We start from the raw sequence: 27,865 nt of genomic DNA on the forward strand, positions 1-27,865 counted from the left end.
ATATTTTACATAGATATTTCTTCACCTTCATTTTCTTCCTCTTTATATTGTCAGTCCTTAATGTATATCTACAGAGGTTCTATAGACACTTTTGATTATGTCTTGTACAGAAGTACTGTATCTGCTTTGTGTTACAGTCTCTCTCTGACTTTTTTATCTCCTGTTAAAAATAGATTTTGGCAACTGCAGATCAGGGGAGGGGTACATTAAAACCCTAAAAAGGGCTCCCAAGATGCCGCACCTTTACAGAAATCTCTTCTTGGAGAGAGAGAGAAAAAAAAGAAAAGTAATGATTGGTCTCCATAATCAATCCTACATTTGTTAAGTCCACCATTGCATCATTATAATAAATTGTTTCTCACCTTTAGACATTAATGAGAAGTTTATCGTGGAGTACACATGCAATCTGCAAATGTAATCTTGAGGCTGTTATTCCAAGTAAAATTCTATTTCTCCTTATCTTTATGTCTCAATGATAAAAGTAATAAAAAATAGCTAATTTAACATTTTGCCACATTTTAAACTACATCTGTCTTCTAATTCTCTTTCAATCAGTAAAATGGGTGTGAAAATTGAGGTAAATGCTATATATAGTCTTAAGAGTATCCTTACATGGGGCGGCTGAGTGAAGGCATTCCCTAAGTGAGTGCATTATTTTTGTTCCATCAGCAAGAGCTTTCCAACTGCTCTCAGGCTGCTCTTCAAACACCCAAAGCTCTTCTTTTCTCTTGGGGTAAGTACCAGTATATTTTATTATTCGATTTTCGAATGTGTTTTAGAAAACTTCTAAAACACATTGGTTGTGCTTTTGCTTTTTCAGAGTTTCAATACAAGTTTCAATACAAGACACTGTAATTGTGATAAATATTTTAGTGTTTTGAACTTGTGTGTTTGTTTTCACATAAGACCTAATCGGTCATGGCAGCCTATCACATTATCTGTGGGTTAAAGGTCAAATATGAAGGGTTTTTTCAGAGATTATTTTGCTCCTACTAGAATTTTTACTGCAGAGATGTATATGTTTGTGGCCATAAGTTGGCCATAAGTTATGGAGGGGTCAGCTATGCACTTTCCCCTGTAATGTGATGCACTTGAGCTCCTGGAATGTAGAGAGGCTGTAATGGTGCTATTTTACGGTGTTCTCTGTTTAAATTACCAGAAGCTAAAGGAAAATTCATACTTGCATTATATTACATACAACATATCTGATTGAGCAGATTTATTTTTGGTAAGCAACATAGATTTTTGGTCTTTAGCAGGAGACATTTTTAAAGATGATGACTTGGCTACTACTGTAGTCAAAACAGGTTAAAATTTTGAACAATCTGATATGCTTCAATTAATTAAATATGTGTGACCATCATCATTTTGAGTCACTTCCACATAAACACATTTTGAGTTTTAGGCACTAAAGTTAAAAGTAAAATAAAAAATAAAATAAAGATATTTAAATGCAATTTGCAATTCACTATGTAAATTTATTTGCAGGCAAAAATGTTGAAATGATTGGTTTTTGTGATTTAAAAAGCTCAGTTACAGTTTATCATAACTATGCTATTACCCAATATGGAATGGGTTATAACACTGGTTTTGTTCCTTTTTTAAGCATTCTTAACAGTATTTTGTCCAGCATACACAGTTTTCAGAGGCGGTCAGACTAAACACCCAATGGGGTCTTGGTGTGGTCATTAGGTCTTTTTCAGAGTGTTCCTGACATGCCTTCGAGGGCTGTTACACTTTATCGGCAAGAGCAAACACAACATCAAAGCTCAAAACATGTTGTTCAGCTGTCAAGGTATGGGATATGGACATAAATGTGAATAGCCTTGGCGTGAGCTTGGCTCAGAGGTTCAGCAGGCCAGAAAATCTGTCTCTAAACACATGGCAGCATACGCTTATGCTAATTCTGCTGTCTTTGTTGATAATAAAAAAGTCAGGTTATTTGCTTATAGACTACAAGATAGCTGGGTTGAATCCCCAGTTAGGTGTAATGGCATGACATATGTTTAAGAAGAAAAGCTAGTGTGCATTGTAAACAGACTCTATGTTACGTCATACTTCTTGGTAGAACATGAGAAAATAATGCTTTATAAATATGCTATGAAGCATGGCTGTCAAGCTTCTCAGTCATCAAGAAATGGTAGTTATTCACATTCCATTTCAAAAGTAGAGGAGAATTCTGATTGCAGTTTTGGTGCTGTTGCCATCAGGTTAACAAGCATGAATAAATGTCTGCTTTTACTGATCCTGCACAGCCAGCTTACTGCGCACTGCAGAACTGATTCCATTGGTTTAATCACTTTGGCCCTGAAAAAGAAATGGAAGACATTTGGGAAAAACCAAAAGAATCTGAATCATGGAGCTTTGTATAAATAACAAGAAACGGATGACTTAATCTTTTTAAATTACCATTTTAATCACATTTAATGAATATGTTGTGGTGCAGACAAAATCAAAACCTTTGGTCTTTGATTTTCAGTAAGTTGGTCTATAGCTTTGCTAGCACTGCTGAATGAAATATGCTGCATTTGTTTAGCACCATACCCTGTTAGAATATTTTATCATGAACTTTCATTAGCTTTACCAGACGTTTCATTTGGTAAAGAGATGGATTTAATATGTGCACTTAAGCAATTTCAACTGACAAACATCCTGATAAACTTTGTGATAGCATGCTAGCATAATGTAGCTGCAGCTCACCCTAAGGTGGTTTGCTAGTCTGTGCTTGCAACCAAGCTAATTTCCACTGGTCAGGCTGGTCTTTTTTAATGGTTTTAGGCACTTTTCAGCTGGTCTGGCTGGGAGACCATCTGGACAACCAGCTAAACTATAGTAGCTGAAAACCAGCTTGGCCAGGATGCAAACCACCTTAGGCTGGTTTAAGCAGTTTTTGAAATTATAATAACCACTATAAAGTAATTCCAAGATATAAAATTATATAATAAATGCAATAATTCAACCTTCAGTTGGCAAAAGTTGACTTTTGTAAAACAGCACTAAGTCATAATGAGCTTACTGCAATAAAATGTAATGTACTGCTTGTGTGCACGATGTAAACACTGAAATGTATTAGAAGTGCTGTTCTGATGTGTGCTGTCAATGGACAGGAAGTCAAGCTCCAAGTCAGTGAAGAAGGAGCAGGTCCAAGCCACTGAGGCTATGGCAGAACCAGCATACACAGTGCCAACTTTCAGGGAGAGGTGAGATTTGATTGGCTACTGCATTATTACAGATCACCAGGCTATTTTAAGATGGTGTAAGAGAAAACCTGAAGCCCTATTCCATTTGTACAGATGACAAAATTGATAGTGTCACTGAACTATACTGTAATGTATATTATTTGCAATAATTTGAAACAATCAGGTATTTGGCCTGGAAATGATGACTTTACAGTACCTTAAGGACAAAAGGTCAAGCTTCACTGCTATTATTTAATTAGCTAGTTTTATTTAGTGACTGATCAAAAAAAAAAAAAAAAAAAAAAAATCAGCATTTTATAATAAACATGTGAATACCATAATCTCAGTGGATTAAATATAATACTCAATGCTTAACACTTGCATCTTCTTAATTTCTTTCATGTCTCCAGTGCTCCTGAGGGCATGCAGGAGTATCAGAGAATGGCAGCTCACTTTGGAAGAGACTTGTTTCAGCTGCAGCAGGAGCTGCACAGGATGAAAGAGGCCACACATGAGCAAGTGGAAAATATTGAGATCACTAGACAGGTGACCATCAGTTTCAGTGATTATACTTTTTTATACTAAAATTGCTTTTACCCGATGAGTTGCCAATTAAATAAAATTATTCTATTATTAAGAATAGAAGGAATTCTATTGCTAACCACACTTTAACATTAAAACAATAGTAGTCGATAGAAGTGATAGAAGTCAGTTCTTCAGATGTCAGATTTTTAGGCCCTTTAAGATTATTCCGCACTGCTCAGAATAAGGCATTGCAGTCTTACATTGTCCACACTCTTTACTCAGTCCTTCCTGTTCTTCAACAGGTGAAGGGAATTTCAGCAAGGAAGGAGATTCCTGCTGAGGTTCCCAGACCACCAGACTTCCTGATCAGTCTGAGATCTCACACTGTGTGGGAAAAGACCCCCGTCAAACTATTCTGCACTGTTTCCGGCCTCCCCAACCCCATCGTCAAATGGTTTGGCCTTACTTTTTCAAGATTGTCCTCAATCTTTACATAATCAGTATTTTTGAAAACATCACTGGACTATCTTTACAATAAATTTCACCTTTTTTTAAAGCTGATGTGTGTAGGGTCTGGGTATCTCAGCGAGTATTGACGCTGACTACCACCCCTGGAGTCACGAGTTCGAATCCAGGGCGTGCTGAGTGACTCCAGCCAGGTCTCCTAAACAATCAAATTGGCCCCGTTGCTAGGGAGGTAGTGTCACAAGGGGTAACCTCCTCGTGTTTGCTATAATGTGGTTCTCGCTCTCGGTGGGGCGCGTGGTGAGTTGTTCATGGATGCCGCGGAGAATAGCGTGGGCCTCCACATGCACTTCGTCTCCGTGGTAACGCGCTCAACAAGCTACGTGATAAGATGCACGGACTGACAGTCTCAGAGGCGAAGGCAACTGAGATTCGTCCAATGCCACCTGGTTTGAGGCGAGTCACTACGCCACCACGAGGACTTAGAGCGCATTGGGAATGGAGAAAATAAAAAATAAAAAAAGCTGATGTGTGTTAAAAAAAAATTATTTTAAAATTGGTTTCCTTTCCCAGCTTAATATGCCGGGACAACTATAAGTAAGGTATTTGTATTTTACAAGTGTAACACTGGCTCTGTGGCGCTATCAAAACACTTCTCTGTTTGTTTGAGCTGTCTGTCTGTCCCAAACAAGCAGCATTGGCACGACTAATGGTATGCATTTGGGGTGGGACTATCTGTTTGTACAACCAATGGTAGATGCGGGGAATTTTGAAACTGTGATTATTTTTGCAATTCCATTTGGTGATGCTAGTGGTGCAGAAATTACGCACTTCAGCTTTAATAAAAACGGGCATCAACATAAGGTAGAATCTCACAAAAACATGTGCAGATCACTTTAAAAACAATTAATGTAATAAAAAACTTTTTTTTAAATTTAAATCATAAATGAAAAGCAGCACAACAAATACTACAATGCTGTATAAATATTTTACAATTTCAATAAAAAACTAATGAGATTTTTGTGTTATGATGATGTTTAATTGTCATGAAAATAATGTCACAAGGCAACAACAACAACAAACAAAATCTTTCTTATAAAAGAAATTATAAACAAAATTTAATTTCTTTCTTTTGATTTGATAAACGATGACTGACATGTTCTTAACAGATTTCGTGAAATTCACTCATACACTATAATAAAATGTAAATTTGATTGGTGTGACACTTAATTCAATTTAGTTAATATAATAAAATGAACTAATAAACTTAATTTTGTTTCTCTTTGTTGACAGGTATAAGAATGATGTTGCCATTGAACCCTTGAGTGCTCCTGGAAAGTTCAAAATTGAGAGCAAGTATGGGGTTCACAGCCTTATTATTAGCAGGTATGACATCAGTGAGCCTCATATCTTTGTTCCATTTTATACTTGAGTTGACAACTCAAGCAACAGTATGAATTAATGCCACATTTCAGTTTATCTCCAAAATAACAATGTCTAAGATATTGAAAACTCTAAACGTGTATCAGCCAGCTGTTGTTGTGATTTCAGTTTGTGGCCATTGCTTCCACTTATTGATAATCAGACCAGTAACTGAGCACAGACTCAACTTTTCCTCTCTGTAATGGCCTGTGAAAGTGAATGAAGGACACTTTCCTATTTAGTCCCAGTGAGGTTCCTCTTGAAGAAGTCTCAGCTGTTGGTGCTGCTCAGTTTAGCTATGCGTCATTTGATCTTGGAATGACTGACGCCATCAAGACTCACAGTCAGCCATTACAGTAGCATCTCTCCGAGATGCCCATAGCAGTGGCCACAATTAAATCACTCATTCATTCTTAAAGAGGCTTGTTTTCTGATCTTATAAAACTCTCATAAAGAAAATAACCAATCCAAATACGTGAGAACTTTTCTTGGTGAGAACCAACAGGTCTGCACTACATAGGAAAAGCAGAGGCCCTAAATAGTCCACACAGGCTGAAGGTCACATTTCTTTGCTCTATTCTCACCCTCTGGGCTCTCCTTCAAGACCAGCACAGCATGTCTGAGATCTCAGCCCAACACATGTTCTGGACTCATAGATCTCTTTTACACTCGCACCAAATGGTTCTTAAAAGAGGTGTAAGGAACACAGAGAGCAGGTTTTTCCACGCTGTTTAATAGCTATATACCAACCTGATCATCAGTCAGACTGTTTATCCACTCAAGACCTCTCACCTTTGAATTATATAACAATATTTACAGTATAGCATTTAATCTGTGATACCATACAGTATATGCATTGGCGTAACTAGGATCTTATAGGAACCAATGCAAAACCCTTAATGAGTGTATTTACACCCTGTTTGGACTGAATTATTGCATAAGACGTACAACACTGACATCCCTATAGCATAGTACCAAAAATGCACAGAATAATTTAATATATAGATTAAAATGAGTCATTTTGATATTTTAATCAGTTTTAAAGTGAGGTGTTAGGCTTGATAATAGATAGCTTAATGGTTATAATCTCTGAAGTTCATCAGAGCTGATTCGGGTAGTGGTCAGTGAAGCGTCACTCACTGTCTCATATGATGGCCTCTTTTGACCAGCATATGAAAAGGTGCTTAAAGGAATATTCTGGATTTAATTCAAGTTAAACTCAATCCACAGCATTTGTTGCATAATGTTGATTACCACAAACAAAAAAACTAAATATGGTCCCCCCTTTTCTTTGAAAAAAAGGAAATATCTGGGTTACGTGTGGCACTAATGGAAGTCAAAAGGGCTAAATGTATATAATACTGTAGGTTAAAATACTCACTGTTTCAGAAGTATAGCCACAAGACATATAAAAATATGTGTTAACATGATTTTAGTGTGACAAAATCAAAATTTTTGTATAAAGTTAAATCCAATTTTACAACTTCGTTGCCATGACGACATAACACCGTAAACCCTAAAATAAGCATAAAAATTACAATTTAAAGGGTCATGGCATACTCTTTTCTTTTTTCTTTTTTTTTATATATATATAATTGTATTATCTTCCCTGAGGTCCACTGATAATGTTAGTAAAGTTTTTTGTTTTTGTTTTGTTTTTGCACCAAAACAATTTTATTTAGTAATATCTGATAATTTTCCACCTTGTCTCTGGCCCTCTGTCTGAAATGCTCGATTCTGGCTTGGGTCTGAACAAGCTACATAAAATTCTAAACTTTTATGAAAACAAAATTTCAGGGTTTACACATAATGCACGTCCAACACATTGTATCCAAATATATTAAACTGTTCATCTTAATCACAACTTTTAACATTCAGCACCAAACTATCAAACAGTCATGACATTTGAAATATTCATGAATGAAAGTGATTACTTACGGTTTTCCGATCAGGTCCAGTAGTATTTTTAAAGGAATAGTTTACCCAAAAAAGTAATCGACACGACTACAGTTTTAATTATCGACTTGTTCTTTACATAAACCTATCGATTCACTTCAGAAGATGTTCATTGATTGACTGGAGTCATGTGGATTACATTTATGCAGCCTAATGTGACTTTTGGACTGTCAAAGTGCTGGCATCTGTGTACTTCCATTATAAGGACCTTACAGAGCTCCATCTTCTTCTAAAAATCTTCATTTGTGTTCTGCTGAAGAAAGACAGTCATACACATCTGGGATGGCATCAGGGTAAGTGAATAATGAGAGAATTTTCATTGTTGGGCAAACTATTCCTTTAAATGCCCCATCCTTCAATACCAGTTCCTTTGCAAAGCTTGAATCATATTATGACTGGTTCACAAGCAATCCACGCTGATATGAGCCAAAAAAACATACAATCCTCACTGATATGAGCCAAAAAAACACACAATCCTCACTGATATGAGCCAAAAAACACACAATCCTCACTGATATGAGCCAAAAAACATACAATCCTCACTGATATGAGCCAAAAAAAAAACATACAGTTCACGCTGATATGAGCCAAACCGAACATACATAGTCCAAAGCATGGTGAATAGACACACAGTATCACATCACTGGAAACGCATCAAAAAACGTCCATCTAGTGCATGTTTACATACACCAACAATTAAAAATAGTGCAGATCAAAGAAAAAATGCATCTAGGACGCATGGGTCTTGCGGTTTTGAGCACAAACCACAAGACCCATGCGTGCATTTTCCCAGAGCAGCCGAATGGGCTCTCCTTTTCAGAGTTGTAACTTGACATTGCGTCTTCTAAAAGTGGTGCGAGATACATGACAATGGTCAAAGACGTCTGTCTAGTGCATGTTTATATAAAAAAATAATTCAAAATAGTCTAGATGGGTCTCCTTTGTTGTTCAGCAATAGTGAGGCCACACTAGGCCTGTCCGAATTAATGGGCCCCCTAGAGATGTAGGAAAGTCGCAGAAGTAGAGAAGGAGGTGTTTTTGCAGCTTTGTTTCATTAAATGCTTAATGGGGATTAAGTTCTGAAATTTACAGTATGTTTTTATAGTAGTATGACTTATTATATGTCAAAATATCAAGGAAAATTGTATTCCTCATGACATGAACCTTTAAAAAAAATTACAGCTCAAATATTACACGTGTTTTAACAGAAGAATTAATGTATGTGCTTTTATAAAATTATAAACTTTACATTTCTGCCTTTAAACACTCCAAAAATGGGTCCCATTCACTTTCATTGTAGGAATATCACTGTAGCCTCGATTTTTGCTTCTTTTTCTTTTTTCTTTTTTTTTCTCTTTTTTTTTTTTTTAAGAAAAGGAGGGACGAGTCCAAATTATTTATTTATTTATTTATTGTGGTAATCAACATTATACCACAAATGCTGCTGAATGAACTTAACTTTAATTGAACCCAGAATATTTCTTTAAGCATAAGAAGAACATCAGTGCATGTGTTTGTAAGGCATTGAAGACAATATGGTGCTTTTTTCGTTAGAAGTCTTACGTTTATTATGTGATATGCTGCGATACGTATATAATCACATTATGGACTCGTTCATTCACATTGTGAACTTATTTTGTCGTTCTCTTGCAGGTGTGCAGTTAGTGATTCTGGAGTGTACAGTGCTGTGGCAACCAATCCACAAGGAAAGGCCACCTCAAAGGCCATTGTCTGTGTCAGGAGTGAGTGTCACTGCGCTGTCTTTTGTACTCGTATGTTTCTGCTTTATCTTGTGACCAGCGGTCTTTCGTAACTATGGTTGCTTTTCCACGTAGGGCCACTAGGGGGAGGAGAGCTCGCACATCTGCCAGGACAAGGTAAGATATAACTTCAGTTTATGTTTGGCTGAACGCTCTGTCGTGAAGGACGTTTTGAGATCGTGTTCCATAAATAATTCGTATCTGTCCCAGGCACAAAGCCTAGATAAGACATGGAAACATTTTTCCTAAGGGGGGTTTTGTTCTTGTAAACATGTTGTAAACGCCTCCTAGAGTTGTCAGTATACAAACATGCATTCGTAGTTGGGTCATTCCTCAATCTGCTGACTTTTCGGCTTCAAAACTTTTGAAAAACGAAACATGCTTTTATAGGTATCTTAATGTTTTATCATTAAAGGGATACGTTAAAATGTATATAAATCATACAGGTCAAGCTAAATGACCTTACAAATTCAGATTTCCATTGGGTTAGGTGGGCTGCATTAGTGTGGACAGTAACAGAGTGGACATTTAATGGGTAAGACTGACCACTACATGGTCTGTGAAGATTTCCAGGTGACAAACTTATAGTGATGATTCTCATAGGTATAATCTACAATAAAAATTTTTATATATATAAAACCGCACAATGAAGACTTTAAGACATTGCAGCTTCATTTTCTGTTACAGCATAAGTTTCTGTATAAAGCTGCTTTTAAACAAAATGTGTTTTGAAAAGCACTATACAAATATGAAACTGACTTGACTTGAGTTGCTGTATGATGATGTGTTCCTGTAGTTCCTCTGCTCAGTAGCATTCACGCCAGTAAGCTTGAAGTGACCCTGCTAGACAATTTTGGAGTGACGTTTGGTACAGAGGGAGAGTCTGTTAGTCTGGTTTCCACCATGGTGGTAGTGCCTGATCTGCCAAATCTGCCACCAGAGGCCATGTGGTACAGAGATGGTGAGATGCTGAAATTCTTAACCTATTCAGAACCATAGCAAAAGTCAAAGTGATGTTGGATTAGTTCTCAGGCACAAACTACACTAACACTGTGTTTGTGTGTATAGATACTTTGCTGAAGCCATCCAGGTGGGTTGAGATGTCTATTGGTGGTGGGGTCGCCAGGCTCACTTTTCCTCACCTGAACAAGGATGATGAGGGTCTGTACACCCTTCGCATTTGGACCAAGGACGGAACCGCAGAACACAGTGCTTACCTGTTTGTTAAAGGTAAAAATTAATCCAGGCAGGTGATGCAATATTAAATTTTGTGTTTCACATAAATGGGAATGAACAGATCAGCTGTGAACAGTGTTGCGTGTATCTGATTACTTTAATCTAATTACTTTAGTCAAAAATGTAGTGTAAACATTACATGTATAATTCTTGTAATCAGATTACAGTTACTGACTTTCAATTCAAATAATTATTACATGCGCAAAAGAAATATAATACATTTAAAATATGAATTCATATGTCCGTCTGTTAGCGTTTCTGTGACAGTATGCGACAATGAATGAGGAAATAAACACATTTTTAATTTAAGCGGGAAAACCAAAAGCTTTTCTAGGAAAGTAACTTAAAAGTAAAATAATTAGTAATGTAATTACTTTGTAGATGAAGTAATCAGTAAAGTAATCTCATTATATTTTTTAGAGAAATAATTAGTAATTTGTTGTGGATTATTTATTTTGAGTAATTTACCCAGCACTAGTTGTGAATTACTTTAGGAGATTTATATGTCCAATAACTGTGTTAATATGTGTGTATATTTATTTTACAGATGCCGCTCCCACAGTGGCCGGGGCCCCTGGAGCCCCTATGGATGTTACAGCCTCTGATGCAAATGCTGATTACGTACTGGTCTCCTGGAAACCTCCCAACACCACTAACGAGGCTCCTATCACTGGATACTTTGTGGACAGGTGAACAACTCATCTCAAATGTTTTTTTTTTTTTTTTTCTCCCATTTTCTCCCTAATTTGGAATGCCCAATTCCCAATGTGCTCTAAGTCCTCGTGGTGGCGTAGTGACTCGCCTCAATCCAGGTGGCGGAGGACGAATCTCTGTTGCCTCCGCGTCTGAGACAGTCATGCCACGCATCTTATCACGTGGCTTGTTAAGCACGTTACCGCGGAGACCGCTGTGGAGGCCGCTGTTCTCCGTGGCCTCCACTCACAACTCGCCACGCGCCCCACTGAGAGCAAGAACCACATTATGGTGACCACGAGGAGGTTACCCCATGTGACTCTACCCTCCCTAGCAATCAGGCCAATTTGGTTGCTCAGGAGACCTGGTTGGAGTCAGTCAGCACAACCTGGATTCGAACTCGCGACTCCAGGGGTGGTAGTCAGCGTCTTTACTCGCTGAGCTATCCAGGCCCCCCATAACTCGCCTCAAATTTTAACATAAACCAACATTGCACACTTTTAAAGAAATTAATTCTGTTAACATATAACTGTAAGATATGATGACATACTATGGTGTCAAAATGTTTTTCATTTTTATAATTTAATACAAAATTATATTTTCACACTATATTATCAGTTTAACAATTTGAGTGAAAAGCTGATTAAATTTTTTTGAGAATTTCTTTGTATTTGGTATGTCCCCCTTTTGCTTTAATGACAGCATGCACTTGAACTGGCATTGACTCTTTAAGTTTATGCAAATCCTGACAATCCATGTTATCCCAGCATGATTTGAGAATGTTCCAAAGAGCATTTTGTGTGCTTCAGTGGAAGCAGGGAAATCTGACCTTTCGTAAAAAGGAGTTATCACGAGTCACAAATCTGTGACCGAGAAATAGTAGGGGTGGGTAAAAATATTGATTTTCTGATACATCAAGATCTTGATTTGAACAATCTCAATATCGATTCTTAAATCCCAACATCGATCTTTTACTCTATGCACAGCCCTCCACTACTTTGATAGAAACTTTCTTGCATTTACAAACAAATTTTGCGCTATGTGACTAAAATGTTTATATTTGGTAACTGGCTGGTAAATTTTTCATTTTGCTTGCCAGTAATTGTGTAGTATAGTGGTGGTGGAGTATTCAGCAGTGAGATCCTTTCACTGTGTGTTGAGAATAAAAGTTGTTCCCTGTAATGCGTGTCCAAAGACGACATCCACGCGACCCATTTATTGATTGAATACATGGATTTGTTCCTTTTTGAAAAACCAAAATGTGACCAAAATGATGAAAAACTAATGAAATATAATTAGTAACATTAATATTTTTTTAATGTACCTAGTTAGAAGGTCCACTGTATAATTAATACCATTAGTTGGGAGAGAATTATAACTGAAATATACCCATATGTGATGAGGAGGAGGGCGGGGCCGGGCCGTAACTATGCACGCCCGGCCCCCAATTGGGCTAATCAGCCGAGGAGAGGGATAAGTGCAGCGGAACGTGGCAGTTCGGGAGAGAGAGAGCCACATGCAGCTGCCATGTGTGCATTTGTGTTCTGTGTGTCTTTTTGTTTAAGTTCTTATTAAATATTATTTTGACTGTTCAGCCGGTTCCCGCCTCCTCCTTTCCCATTTTAACCTTGTTACACCATATTAATCGATATCGAATATAATCGGGGAAACCTGTATCAATACCCAGCCCTAAGAAAAAGTGTAGAAACTAAAATATTTCTATTTCATTCTCTTTGTTTTACATTTTAAAATATTGTCAGTGTGGTCTAAACCTTTGGCCCCCAGTGCATTTTAAACAGCCTTGCATTTTATTTTATGTGCAGTGTTTTATATGCATCTTTCGTGTTACTTTGGCAGACGTAAGTCTGGAACTAAGGACTGGGTCCAATGCAATGACTCCCCTGTTAAAGTGTGCAAGCTGCCCGTTCATGGCTTGACTGAAGGGGCCTCCTACCACTTCAGGGTGAGGGCTATGAACAAAACTGGCATCAGTCTGCCCTCTAGGATGTCCACCGGAGTGACCGCTGCAGCCGTGGAGAGTGATGTGGAAGGTAGGACTAAAAAAAGATAAGCAGATAAATCAAGAGTGTAGGCAGGATTTGTCCTTTGGGTAAGCCTCCAAATAAGGGTTGGACCTGTTGGAAAATGAAATACTGGCTTCTCATTTCATACAAAATTCTACACTGTGATTGGGAGGAATGAGTGCCAGTTGGTAGTTGTAACATGCCTGAGATAAAAGCATCTTGAGCTGATACAAGACCAGTATAACCCAAATTAAAAGATTTGCAACAAAATCTGGTCATATATCAGCTAAGATCTTTAGATCTTAGGCATTGCTGTGTGTTACCCGTATTATGCAGGGGTGTGCTTTCTTTCACTTGGTGCTCGTTTGAGCTCGTGTATGACCGTGTCCCTTGTGATGGGAAAATTCTCAAATCATGACATGGTGTGTAGTCATGTTTGAAATAAGCTACAAAACTTCATATATATGAAATCATATTGTACTTTGTTGGTTGAATGCCTTTGTCAAGAACTTAAACACAGACTAGTGTTTAATGTGTTTAATTAAAAATGAAGTATTATGTTTATGTATCGAAACAGTGATTAAAATCGAAGGAAAATATGACATTGTGATTCGACAGGAGGAACTACAAGGAGGTACATTCAATTTCTAACTTTACTTATCATCGATATAATCATTCCATCATTTAGATCCAGACAATGCAAGCTCTCTCTGTCCATAGACATAACTTTAACATTTTTTGATTTAACAATTAACATTCCAGGTTTCATTAATTCATTACAAAATAAATACTGTGTAGATCAGTCACTACCTACTGCAATTGAAAGGGTCAAATATGAGACTTTATTCAAAGTTTTTAAATATATTTAATATATAGTAAATTAAAATCCTGCATGCATTTGGTGTCAACAAAAGTTGCAATAAATACAGTAAGGCCTAATGTTGTGTTGTATTGGTACCATGAATAAAGAAAAGTATTTGAAGACATCTTTAGTGTAAAAACTGAGTTGTATTCTCAAAAATAGGCAAACTATCAAGACATCTTTTTCAGTCAGTAGGTGTTTGACTGGTCTTACAAAAAGAGTAAAAAAAAAAACTCTAGATTAATATTCAGTTGGTTTTGAGTATGATTAGTATTACGTTTAATGCTGTTTAACCCAGTTGTGTTTATCAATTTCCATCAAAGGTTGCCTTGGAATTATTGTCATTGCCACATTTAACCTGGGAGTGAATCTGAAACATGTTCTTCAGAGTGAATTAACTAGCTAATACATGAGTGAAATAATCCATTAAATCGATATATAACCCCTTAAATTAAATAAACCAATTTAAAGTTCTATGTATTCTTTTTTTTTTTTTTTTTTTTTTTTTTATTATTATTTTTTTATCTTTTTATGCAGTGTGCATAAAATGTATCTAAAATCAGACATTCAATTTTCAAATGAGACAATACTTGAATATTTGGCCAAAATTGATTTTCTTACCTATACAACACAGAATATTTACAAAATATTCTAAGTTAAAGTAATCCTGTGTCATATAATTCAGGTAAATAAATATATACTATATGTATTTAAGTTCTTTCTCTATAACAGCATCAGTTAAATGGGTTAAATAGGTTTTTGCTAAAAATTCAGGTTGTCTCAACAGAACAGTACTAACACTGCAAATAAGAGCAGATGTGTAGATGATATTAAATATACCATTTTGAATAAATAAACATCTGATTTATTCCTGTTTAGTGTATGTTACAATACCAGAGCCACCCACCAATGTGCATGCCACTGAAATAAACAAAACATACATTGTTCTGAGCTGGACACCACCAAGCCCTCGTGGACGGGCACATGTGTGGTACCTCATTGAGAAGGTTTGTAGGCACTTTTTTAATAAATGTATCTTAAAAAAAAAAAAATCTGATTATAGTGTAAATGAGCTAGGATAAATAGGTTATGTAAATGTTATGTAAATTCTAAGATACTGATACATTTAAAACATCTTTTTGATTTAAAACAGTCTATAGTTAAAATCATATTTGTACATAGGATTCATAAACATTCTACACATTGAAATACACTTGTCTGATTTAACTTCACATTGCTAGCCATCATATTTTTGTAAAGAGTCTGGTAGTTTTTCGAATAATCCATGAGTTTGAGAGGGGCTGCACTTCCAACCAGAAGACATAATGACTCTCCTCTCTCTGACTCCTCATAATGGCCATCTATGACTCTCCACGTCTTAGAGTGTAGGTGACAGTCACCTCTGGCAGAGAGTCAACACTGCAGTCCAGCTACGCTCTCCCCGTTATCCTGTTTACGATATGGACGACGGGAAATCTTACCGTTTCCGTGTAATCACTGTCAACAAGTATGGCTTGAGTGAGCCGTCAGAGCCTACAGCTCCAATCCAAAAGGTCGACCCGCATGGTAAGAAGGCTATAATTGTCAGTATTTGACTTATCAACCCTGCTGTTTTGGTTGTCTAACTCTCCAAAATGATATTTGCCAAACTATTTAAACTCAGCTGCAACTGTGTCCATAGAAGGTCATCAAGGAACATTCAAATGCTTCTTTTATAACTACTTCCATACTGTATTTTGCAGGTATTGTTCCAAACATTGGTATGTATATATTATGATCGTTTTTTCAAAACATTGGTTTATCAGCTAATACCATCACAGGCTGCTTTCTGCTTTCTGAAAATAAAGGAAAACAAAAAAAGTTCCCATTGAGCAAGCTCAAACATTAATATGGTCTTGAACTCTGTCCTCCACAAGAACTTGCTGTTTGACTTTTTCACCCTGAGATAACACAGTTCACTTTTAGCATGTTTTAGTTCCACTTCTTAAAAGCATCCATCCACCATAATATATTCACTTTCAGAAGGGCAGACTTTCACTCCCCATTAATCTGTGACACTATCCAAGGAGGTTTTTTGACATTCGATTTTTGGTTTTTGCAGGTGTCCCATCTGCTCCGGGACAGGTGGTTGCTTCCAGAAACACCAAAACATCTGCTTTTGTGCAGTGGGAGCCCCCGAAACACCCGAACAACCTCATGGGTTACTATGTGGATGCTTCTGTGGTCGGCTCCAAGGTCTGGTTCCCTTGTAACCACAGGCCTTACAAACACACCAGGTAAAACACATACAACTGTTCAGATTTTGCTTAACAGAATCACAGTAAAGTGGTTTATCACATCAGAATGAGATTCTGAGACCGTTTTAAAGGGAAAGTTCACCCAAAAATTTAAAATACTCTCATCATTTACTCGCCCTCATGCCATCCCAGATGTGTATGACTTTCTTTCTTCTGTTGAACACAAACAAAGATTTTTAGAAGAAAATCTCAGCTCTGTAGGTCCATACAATGCAAATGAATGTAGCCAGAATTTTGAAGATCCAAAAAACACAAAGACTGCATAAAAATAGTCCATACTACTCCAGTGGTTAAATCCATATCTCATGAAGTGACTATAAATTCTCCTCCCTGCTCAGTAGTAGGTGATATACTCAAAGAATGTGAATCGGCAAAAACAAAAGAAGAAGAATGTGGAAGTGGAGATTTATATTAAAAAAGGACTTAAATATTGATCTGTTTCTCCCCACACCTATCATATCACTTCTGAAGATATGGATTTAACCACTGGAGTCTTATGGATTACTTTTATTCTGCCTATATTTGCTTTTTGGACCTTCAAAGTTCTGGCCACTATTCACTTGAATTGTATGGACCTAAAAATCTTTGTTTGTGATCAGCAGAAGAAAGAAAGTAATACACATCTCGGATGGCATGAGGGTGAGTAAATGATGAGAGAATTTTCATTTTTGGGTGAACGATCCCTTTAACCAAGGACTTGGTTTAGTTTGGACATGACTATCTGGATTTGCATTTTCAGGTTTGTGGCCCATGGTTTGGTCCAAGGAGATACCTATGTGTTCCGTGTGCAAGCCGTGAATGCTTATGGATTGAGTGAAGAGTCACAGGAATCTGCTCCACTGTTCATTGACGCTGCTCTCAGTATGTATTTTGTATTTATTTATTTTATTAATTATTCAGGGACAATAAACATTAATTAACATTATATAGATGTAAATGTACCAGATTTAGCAGAGATGGCCCTGGGCAGGTTGATATTAAAGGAGAAAAAAAATACATTAACCAAAATAATCTATATAAATTATACAAAATCTTAAAAGAGAGAGTAAAAAGAAGAAAAAAAAATCACCATAATAATGAAATCACACAAAACAAATCCAAATACATATGAATCAAATATACAGTACATAACAATAAATATCAACTACCATATTGACAATTGTTATTTGACAAAAACCGGATTGTATAATTGACTAAAAGTACTTTTTTTCTTAATGTTAAGTTACAATCACCCCTTGTACTAGCCCTTGTGAACCTTCCTGCTATTTAATTAATGTACTTATTGAAAATGGGCAGAGCAAGACCATTTAGAATTTTAAAAACTAACAATGCATCTGCAAGTTTAATCAGATGTTCCCAACTCAAAAAAGAATACTTAGCTAAAGTACCACAATGATGAAGAGCTTCCTTATAAACTGTTTCAACGGGCCTAGGAAATAATTAATACAATATTAATACAGTAAATTAAAGGGATAGTTCACCCAAACATGAAAATTCTTTCATAATTTACTCAACCTCATTCCATCCCAGATGTGTTTGACTTTCTTTCTTTTGCTGAACACAAACAAAGATTTTTAGAAAAATATCTCTGTAGGTCTGTAGGTCCATAAAATGCAAGTGAATGGTGGCCAGAACTTTGAAGGTATAAAAAGCAGATAAAAACAGCATAAAAGTAATCCGTACGATTCCATTGGTTAAATCCATATCTTCTGAAGTGATATGATTGCTGTGGGTGAGAAACAGATAAATATTTAAGTCCTTTTTTTTACTATAAATCTCCACTTTCACATTCTTCTTTTGTTTCTGCCGATTTGCATTTTTCGTGCATATCATTACCTACTGGGCAGGGAGGAGGATTTATAGTAAAAAAGGACTTAAATATTGATCTGTTTCTCACCCACACCTGTCATATCACTTCTGAAGATATGGATTTAACCACTGGAGTCGAATGGATTAATTTTATGCTGCCTATATTTGCTTTTTGGACCTTCAAAGTTCTGGCCACCATTCACTTACATTGTATGGACCTAAAAAGCTGAGATATTCTTCTAAAAATCTTTGTTTGTGTTCTGCAGAAGAAAGAAAGTCATACACATATGGGATGGCATGAGGGTGAGTAAATGATGAGAGAAATTTCATTTTTGGGTAAACTATCCCTTTAATACATTTAACACATTTATTCTGCCACTTGAACTTGTCCGATATGAGGGGGTTACCAAAAAAAAGAGAGCAGTATTTGGCTGGTCATGTGATTTTAACATGGTGTTGGCCACCATGAGGCGAATCACCCTTATGTAAAATAAAATGGCTTTTTTAGGCCACTGGTATCTCATGTGAGAGTACATCATTTCAAACATACATATTTGTCTAAAATGCTATTTTTTTTTTTGTTTAGCTGTAAAACATTTTACAATGGAAAAAACTACTTTGTGCACCTTTTAGTACACTGTTGCTTGATTTTAATAACCAGAAAAATGTAAGGAGTTACATTTAAATAAAACCCATTGTATTGAAGTTGTAGCCATGTAAACACTTGTTTTATCTTATACAGAGGGGGCAGTGGAGTATGGTATGTATGTGATGTATTTCCATTTATAAAGTGACTTAACACATCCACTGCTGATATCTACACACCAGCTCAATAAAGCCAGCACTTCTTTTAGTCCACAGAAATTCACTGCAATGTGATTTACATCTAAGACATGTTGTAGGCACAAGCCTTTTGAATTTAATAATACTAATTACTAAATGTTTTCTCTAAATATCGGTATCTAATCAGTAAGGGATTCCGCTACCATAATCAATAATTTAATCATGCACCTGATCCCTAGCTGCAGTCACTGTCTGGTAGCACAGGCCTCATGTAAGTACCTCAGTACCTTTATCTACCTCACTAAACCTTTATACCTCTTCCACACACAATTAGCTGCTCCCTCTGCCCCATACGGCATCACTCTACTGAACTGTAATGGCTCGGCCATGACCCTGGCCTGGAAACGCCCCAAACACACAGGCGGCACAAAGATCACATCTTATTACCTGGACAAGCGTGAGGCAGGATCACTCAACTGGAAGGAGGTCAGCCCCAGCCCAGCCATTCACAGGATCTTTACGGTACGTTCTACCTCTATTAAAATGCTCATGCCAAAAAGTGTCATTTAAGTTATGAAACTTTTTTTAGAACTGAATAAAAAACTGGCCTAAAATGATGCCTTTTGTGTCTGTTCCCCAAACTGGTCTGTAATTCCCATCTGGATCCAGGTGGAGAATCTGACTGGTGGAGTTTTCTATGAGTTCAAGATTCAGGCTGCAAACTTGGCTGGTGTTGGCGTGCCATCTGAGCCAAGCAAAGCTTTTGCCTGCGAGGCCTGGACTATGCCAGAGCCTGGTCAGTATATCGCTTAAATCTACACTACTATCAATCTAGAACAGATATGTATCTGATTTTCAGTTCCCAGATTTTACTTAATGAATCTTGTTCTTTAAATAAAACATACTGTGTTCAAGTGAAGTACATAACCCAAATGAGACACTGTTATTTTTCTCCATATACCATTATGGTACTTTTTACCCTAAAGCAGCAAAGAACAGCTTACAGTATGTGACTTCATACATCCTGTCTCTCTCACCAGGCCCTGCGTATGACCTCAGTTTCTGGGAGGTGCGTGATAACTCCCTCCTGCTGCAGTGGAGGGCCCCTGTGTACACTGGAGGGAGCCCCGTCACTGGCTACTTTGTGGACATGGCTAAGAAGGGTTCATCAAACTTTGCCACTGTGAATGCTGAGCCAGTTGGGCAGTGTTACCTGAAGGTGTGAAGCAATACTCCCATAATTTAATGCTATGCAATTCATAACCCTGCAACCACACCTCAGAAAGTGGCACAAGATAAGTATAGAAATAAATGTGCCTATGTTTATACATTGCTTGTAGGTGACTGGACTAGAAGCTGGAGCCTCATATGTGTTTAAAGTGCGGGCTGTTAATGCTAACGGTGTTGGAAGAGCCTCAGAGGTGTCAGATCCTGTGTGTGCAAAGGCACTGCCAGGTAACTGCATTGCATACAATATTAGTGCATTATTGCCGGCCATAAGCATTCATTTACATTCTTTAATATGCAACACATATTACTGTTGCTCATACTTTGTACAAACCCTTACTCTAAGTTTTAAACTCTGGAACATAACACATCCAGCATTATTTCTGCTATGGACAGGAATGATACCTCAGTGAGCAACCACCTAGCAACCACCCAGAACACCCTAGCAACCACTTAGCAACATGCTTATAATGAGTCAGAACACCTTAGCAACTGCATAGCAATGCTCTGGCAACCACCCACATCAACTTTTGAGTTTTGCATGGGCAAGCACCACTCAAATTTCCTACAGAAAATTAAAACAAATTGTCTAATTTAAGTTTAATACACTACTACTTATTTAGTATATAAAATGTGAGGTGTTATTTTTTTATTATGCATTATTTTGTCTGATTTTGTTTCTTAAGGTATGAAGGAAATTGTGTGCGGTGTGGATGAAGAGACCGGAGACATTTTCCTGAATTTTGAAGCTTGTGAGACTTCTGAGACCTCCAAGTTCATTTGGTCAAAGTCCTACAAAGAAATCACTGAATCAAACAGAGTCTTCATCACATCCTCTGGAAGACAGTATGTTAACTTAAAGGAATAGTTCACCCAAAAAATTACAATTCTCTCATCGTTTACTCACCCTCATCTCATTCCAGATGTGTATGATTTTCTTTCATTTGAAGGACACAAACGAAGATTTTTAGAAGAAAATCGCTGCTCTGTAGGTCCATACAATGCAAGTGAATGGTGACCAAAACTTTGAAGCTCCAAAAAACACAAAAAGGCAATATAAAAATAATCCATATGACTCCAGTGGTTTAATCCATGTTTTCTTAAGCAATCTAATCGGTTTTGGGGTAGAATAGACCAAAATGTAACTCCTTTTTTACTGTACATCTTGACATTGCAGTCTCTGGACACGATTATGATTTCAAGCTTGATTACACTTCATAGTGCTTGACACATACACAGAGCGCTAGATGGTGCTTGGAAGTGTAATCAAGCTTGAAATAATGATCTCCAAGGAGATGTCAAAATTTATAGTGAAAAGAAAGATCGATTTTGGTCTGTTCTCACCCAAAACCAATGGGAGCGCTTCAGAAGACATAGATTAATCCTCTGACTAAACCACTGAGTTTTATGGATTACCTTTATGTGCATTTCAAAACAAATTTCACCATTCACTTGCATTGTGAGGACCTACAGAGCTGAGATATCCTTCTAAAAATCTTTCTTTGTGTTCTGTAGAAGAAAGAAAGTCAAACACATCTGGAATGGCATGAGGGCGAGTAAATGATGAGAACATTTATATTTTTGTGCATATTTATAATTTCATCTCTGTGCATTTTGTCCACTACCACTGCATTATAACACATTCACATTCTGTAACAAAGTGGTGTGAAATAACAAGATGCAATACAGTATGTTCTCTTCAGCTCAAAGCTGACATTTATAAACCCTGAGAAAGAAGATCTGGGCACCTACTCTCTGGCAGTGACTGACACAGATGGAGTTTCAGCCAGCTACACTCTCAGTGAGGAAGGTCAGTGACTAGGGTTTAAATTTCTTCACAATGGGATAACGTTGTTGGTGCCTGTTTAATAAATTCCTTGTGCTTTTCCTCATTTGTAAATCGCTTTGGATGAAAGCACCTGCTTAATAAATAATTTGCAACAATGAACATAATCTCTGTTTACAGAACACAAGAAAATGCTTGAGCTGAGCTACAACATCAGACATCCTAGTGAGTTGCCTCTTGATTGTTTATTTACATGTTTTTGGCTGCAGAATCGTAATTATTTTCTATGAATTACTTGGTCTTTAAATGTATGCCTTTTCTATCTTTGTTCTCACCAGTTGTTCCACTGAAGACGGAGCTGAACTATGAGATTCTGGAGAAGGGTCATGTGCGTTTCTGGTTACAGGCTCTGAAGTTGTCCTCCTCTGTGAACTACAGGTTCATCGTCAATGATAAAGCCATCTCAAGTGCTGAGGTACAGCCCAATGCTTCACTTCTCTAGGATCACTCATAAGAAAAAGTAGAATGTTTCCCTAAAATGTTTCTAGCCATTTACTTGTATAGGAAAATACATCACATTGGTAATTATTGTAGTGTAATGTACATTGGTTTTGGAAATAACAGGGCCCATACCTTCCAAATCCCCTAAGGTGAGAATTAAACCTGTCACATAAATGTTAGTTAACATGTGTTTACTGTGTGTTTAGGGTTACAAAATCAGCCATGATGTTAACACTGGAATCATCCAGATGACTATTGAGCTCTTCACCAAAGCCAATGAAGGCACTTATACCCTTCAGATCCATGATGGCAAGGCCAAGAGCCAGAGCTCACTGGTTCTGGTTGGAGATGGTAAGGGCCTTACAGTAATTGTTCGGTGCTATTGTGTTTCTGTACAAAGCCACAATACCTCTGTGACAGCATGTTCTTTGTATTTTTCAAATTGTAGTGTTCAAAACTGCTCTGAAGGAGGCTGAGTTTCAGAGAAAAGAGCACATCAGGAAACAAGGTCTGTGAGGCAAAATAATACAAATACATACAAAATAAAGGAATATACATTGTGAATATACATGTATTGTTGGTACTGTGTGAAGCTGACTTTAAAAATCATTTGAAATGTTTTCAATTGAATAAGCTGTTACTTTATTCTGTTTCTCCCAGGCCCTCACTTCTCAGAGTACCTGTCTTTCCATGTGACAGATGACTGCACAGTCATGCTTGTTTGCAAGGTAAATAAAAACCCCTAAAAAAAGTCCCTTTGCTAGATCTGCAAAGCCTATAATGCATGTTACTCTATATATTGCACTATACAGTATATGTCATATGCATTAATGTGTCATAAGACCCAGACGGTATGTAGAGAGATAGCAATGATGCATGAAATTTGAAAGACGATGTCAAAGGCTCATGTCATTTTCCATATTTCATATTCTTGTTCATGTGTTTGTGTTGAAGCTGGCCAATGTGAAGAAAGAGACAACGTTCACCTGGTTTAAAGACGATGAAGAAATTACTGTTGACGTTCCACCCAACCCAATGTCTGGATCTTGTGCCCTTCCTATACCAATGGTATGATAACCAGCTCTCCAGTGACTAAAGTTTATAAAGCAGTTCCCAGCTTTGGAGTCCACAAACAGTACACATAGTCTCCCTAATAAAAAGCATCATTTGTTAGCAGAGTATGTGTCAGATAAGGGAGACATTCAAAATGTGTACTGTTTGGGAACTCCATGAACAGAATTTGGAAACACTATTATAAATCATTAATTTAAACATTTAAGTAATGTTTTATAGCATTTAAAAGCTTCATAAATCCTAATATTTAATTTTAAATATTATAAATATCAAACTTATTATTAATAATCATTTTTAATATATATTAACTTTTTTATTTTTGTTTCATTAAACAGTTCTCAAGGAAAGATCAGGGAATTTACAAAGCTATACTAGGCGATGATCGTGGAAAGGACACCTCTGTCTATGACATTTCTGGCAAAGGTACTTGTGCTCAGAGCTATTCAGTATATTCCTTCAGTGACTTCCTCTAAAAGACTATTTGTTGCTGCCTTCACATTCGATCGGAATTATCGTAAATACGAGTTTCCCACTCCGAAGTTGTGAACTACCCCTCAAGTCGTAATTACAACTGGTAAACTCTTGAGATCATTTTGATACCCGAGTTTCCAAGTTGGGAGGAGAGAACGGGTCTGTAGTGAATCACAGGTTTTATTGATTTTTCTTAATACAGCTAATTGTTAGCACTTAAGCCGTTTCAGACATATTCATTTATGTATATCAGCAACCGTTGCATGTTGTAGATTTTTACATCGTGAAAATAGCTTGTATTTGACCAAAATTCCATTATTGTCAGCAAGCTAAGGGAGTAATATGTATTATGGTGTCAAAATAAAAGTTCCTCAAGAAATATGTATAAATGAACCTGGTGTCCTCCATGTTTCCTTTCCAACAACAAAGCACTTGTGACATACATGTAATTACCACTTTAGAAGTGGGAAGTAGGATCATTCCGAAAGCCCACGAAGGCAGCATATTTGTCATGTTGTATTATTAAATTGATAATTTCTTTTCTTTTTTGGCAGTGTTTGAGGATATCATCAACGCCATTGCAAGTATTGCTGGTATGTTGATTGGTTACTGATTTTTTTTATGATTCTTTTTTTTTTTTTTTTTGTCCCTTGCAAACACCATTTGACCATTGAACTCTCTGGATATTGCAATCTCCATTTGTCAGATGTTATTATTTTGTATGTATAGAGTTTTACACATTCTACACCTGCCATCTGCCATCTCACTTTATTACTGAGCAGCCAAATCTACATGCTCTTTTAAAGCTGGTAGTATTTATTTTCAGTATTTTTTTCTATCCCAGCTTAATATGCAATGACGACTATAAGTAAGCATTCATAGGCTATTCAACACTGTCTATGTGGCGCTATAAAAATTCCTGTTTGTACCAGCGTTACTCAACCAATGGCGTGAACTGGGGGTGGGACTATCTGGCTGTATAAACTACTGCAGAGGAGGGGCACATTCAAAAAGCTTTTTTTAAAACATCATTTATTTTTGCAATTCCGTTTGGTGGTGCTAGTGTCGCAGATATCAGTTATTTCAGCTTATTAAAGTTATTCAAAATGGAGTTGTTTTAGTATAATTGTAATATTTAATGGATTCAACATTTGCATAAGGCTATAGTACAATAGTTAAGCTATTCTGAAGGTTTTGTGTGTTTTGTTGCAGGGAAATCTGCCTCTGACTTGGTTCTTCAGTGTACACCAGAAGGTATAAGACTGCAGTGCTACATGAAGTACTACACAGAGGAGATGAAAACCAGCTGGTTTCATAGGTACTGGACGTACAGACATTCAGCAAATGGTTGTTCGCCCAAAAATACACCATCCATCTGTTCAGACTCTGAAAATGCTAATTAAATTGGTAGATGTAGAAATAGTTTTACGTGGTAGACTTTATGATAAAGTAGATTTTACAGATTTGTTTGATGGGCATAAACTTACCAGGATGGTGTTTTCTGGTTTGTAAGAAACGGTTTATGACCAATGTGTGTGATTTTTGTTGTCTTCGGTATAGGGAGAGTAAGATTTCCTCCTCGGAGAGGATGAGAATCGGAGGCACATCTGAGATGGCCTGGATGCAAATCTGTGAGCCCACAGATAAGGAAAAGGGTCATTACACCATTGAGATCCACGATGGAAAAGCATCACATTCTCGCACCTTTGACCTTTCTGGACAAGGCAAGTGGAAACTGGGCAACTTAATGCTATACTTTCCTTTTTCTTATTGGAATGTTATAAAGAAAATGGCTTCATTTCATGTTTCATTTTGTTGCGTTGTTGCGTCTACTCATAGGCAAAAAGTCTAATTTCAAGAGAGTTTTATGTTTATTATGTTTATGTTCATGTTTTGGTTATGTTTTTGAACACTATTGTATAATGTTTTTGTAACATGTTACTCATTTTGTTTCTGCCATTTTAACAGCATACAGCGATGCCTATGCAGAATTCCAAAGACTGAAGTAAGAAAATCTCAATTCATTTAATTCTGTTAAATTCCTATAATGAAAGCATATTTTTCTTGAGAATCAGCTCAACAGTTGTTAAGCCAAATCCACTGATAATTTCTCTTTTTCTTTTATCAGGGCTGCTGCCTTTGCCGAGAAGAGTGAGTATTACTGAGAATTGCTCAAAAGCAACATTAATAAGGGACTAATCCAGTATTCATTCATACTTTAATTGACGGAGTGTAATGTTGCATTAAGCATTGTACAATGAAAAAAATCTCATTAAATCAGCTTAGATGAGTTTAAATGCCAGAATTATGAGCAAAATTTTGACTCTGGTGTAAATAACCTAGTTATTGTTGAACAGACATTAGTTTGTTACTGAAAGCTGTTAATTGTTTGTAGTAAGTCATAATAGGACATTTAAAATTGTAATATAAACTGTTTGCCCCCTGTAGACCGTGGCAGAGTGGTAGGTGGCCTGCCAGATGTTGTCACCATTATGGAGAAGAAGGTAAGGTTTACTTTACTTTGCCCAGTAGAGGTTCACTACTACAACTTAATTGAGTTCCAACATTGTGGACAGATTTACAGTAAATATGATCTATGAGCACTAATTGAGCCCTTATGACCTCTTATGCAGACCCTCAGTCTAACTTGTACAGTGTGGGGTGACCCCAGCCCAGAGGTCACCTGGTTTAAAAATGAGCAAGAAGTTCTCTCTGACGACCGTTACAAAATCACCTTCGAGGGTGGCAAGTTTTCTAGCCTCACTATCAACACTGTGACCGTTGAAGATTCAGGGAAATTCAGCATCAATGTACGGAACAAGTATGGAGGAGAATTTGTGGAGATCACTGTCAGTGTCTACAAACATGGTGAGGAGATCCCGGAGCCTAAACTGGGACAGATGTCCAAGCCCGCTGCTACGCCCAAGCCAGCTACACCCAAGCCAGCTACACCCAAGCCAGCTACACCCACTCCACCGAAGAGCCAGACTCCTACACCCTCCATTAAGTCCCCAACCCCTACTCCACCTTCCTCTGTGAAGTCTCCCACTCCAACTCCAGCTCCTAAATCCCCCACCCCACCCAGATCCGTGCGCTCTCCCACCCCAACAAGATCCTTGAGATCCCCCACCCCTACTAAGAAGTAAACTATGGCTTATAGAACCTAAAGATAGGTGAGGTATTGATAGAGTTGATGTATAGTGTTTAAAAACCAAAACAACAAAGGAAGATACTGTATCTGTTTTAGTTTGCTGCTTTTTGTTGCAATGGTTTATAGATCTGTATCACTTGTACAATTGTCAGACTAAACATACTTGTCAAAGTATTTCAGAGAAGAGTTCTTTAAGGGAAGATCAATCAGCTTTAGACTCAAGAATTTGCCTCCAATGTACCAGTTCATCTCAGAAACAGAGAAAAAAAAATTGGAAGTTTATGTGTTGATTCTTAGCAAAAAAGTAATGAAGTTGAAATGAAGAATTGTTGTTAGGCTAGTCAGAATAATCACAAAGGCCACCACTTTCCTTCCTGTCTTTGTTCTGTACCATCCAAATGCTTTTTGTTGCCAATAAAAAATCATCAGTCTCCTCTCTGTTTTTGAATGTAATTTCTGAGTCACTTTGATGTTAGCAACAACATGATAATAATTTGGGCTTGAGCAGGACATTCTAGTTAAAAACATTTGGAAAGCTCTTTTTTCCATCATAAATGGCCAGTTCAAGTAAGCCGTTATAGAGAGAGTACTTAATGACATCTACAGTATGATTACTTTAACACTTCTTTGGGGACTTCACTTCC

General features: G+C 37.1%; 1 protein-coding gene across 3 annotated transcripts; it reads left to right on the top strand.

Moving 5' to 3' along the window:
• Nucleotides 1-217: 217 nt before the first annotated feature.
• On the top strand, nucleotides 218-27,655 carry myom2a (myomesin 2a). Of its 3 annotated transcripts, XM_051672165.1 has the most exons (40): nucleotides 545-577; nucleotides 670-733; nucleotides 1,693-1,795; nucleotides 3,108-3,200; nucleotides 3,590-3,725; nucleotides 4,007-4,158; nucleotides 5,463-5,555; nucleotides 9,201-9,289; nucleotides 9,383-9,424; nucleotides 10,104-10,268; nucleotides 10,376-10,537; nucleotides 11,091-11,232; nucleotides 13,094-13,287; nucleotides 13,838-13,894; nucleotides 15,002-15,129; nucleotides 15,505-15,688; nucleotides 15,865-15,882; nucleotides 16,224-16,398; nucleotides 17,159-17,280; nucleotides 18,971-18,988; nucleotides 19,346-19,533; nucleotides 19,681-19,807; nucleotides 20,052-20,230; nucleotides 20,352-20,466; nucleotides 20,925-21,084; nucleotides 21,942-22,048; nucleotides 22,205-22,249; nucleotides 22,363-22,499; nucleotides 22,732-22,876; nucleotides 22,974-23,033; nucleotides 23,186-23,253; nucleotides 23,480-23,593; nucleotides 23,935-24,022; nucleotides 24,625-24,663; nucleotides 25,283-25,388; nucleotides 25,631-25,794; nucleotides 26,039-26,075; nucleotides 26,199-26,221; nucleotides 26,519-26,574; nucleotides 26,704-27,655. In XM_051672165.1, exons 1-40 carry the CDS (start codon nucleotides 560-562, stop codon nucleotides 27,214-27,216), a joined length of 4,626 nt encoding a protein of 1,541 aa, XP_051528125.1. In that variant the 5' UTR covers nucleotides 545-559; the 3' UTR covers nucleotides 27,217-27,655. The 3 variants fall into 3 exon arrangements, with proteins under 3 accessions (XP_051528123.1, XP_051528124.1, XP_051528125.1); XM_051672163.1 differs by lacking the exons at nucleotides 545-577; nucleotides 15,865-15,882 and adding an exon at nucleotides 218-286; XM_051672164.1 differs by lacking the exons at nucleotides 545-577; nucleotides 15,865-15,882; nucleotides 18,971-18,988 and adding an exon at nucleotides 218-286.
• The last annotated feature ends 210 nt before the right edge of the window (nucleotides 27,656-27,865 follow it).

The sequence above is a fragment of the Myxocyprinus asiaticus genome, chromosome 35 (genome assembly GCF_019703515.2).
Source record: "Myxocyprinus asiaticus isolate MX2 ecotype Aquarium Trade chromosome 35, UBuf_Myxa_2, whole genome shotgun sequence".
Taxonomy (NCBI): Eukaryota; Metazoa; Chordata; class Actinopteri; order Cypriniformes; family Catostomidae; genus Myxocyprinus; species Myxocyprinus asiaticus.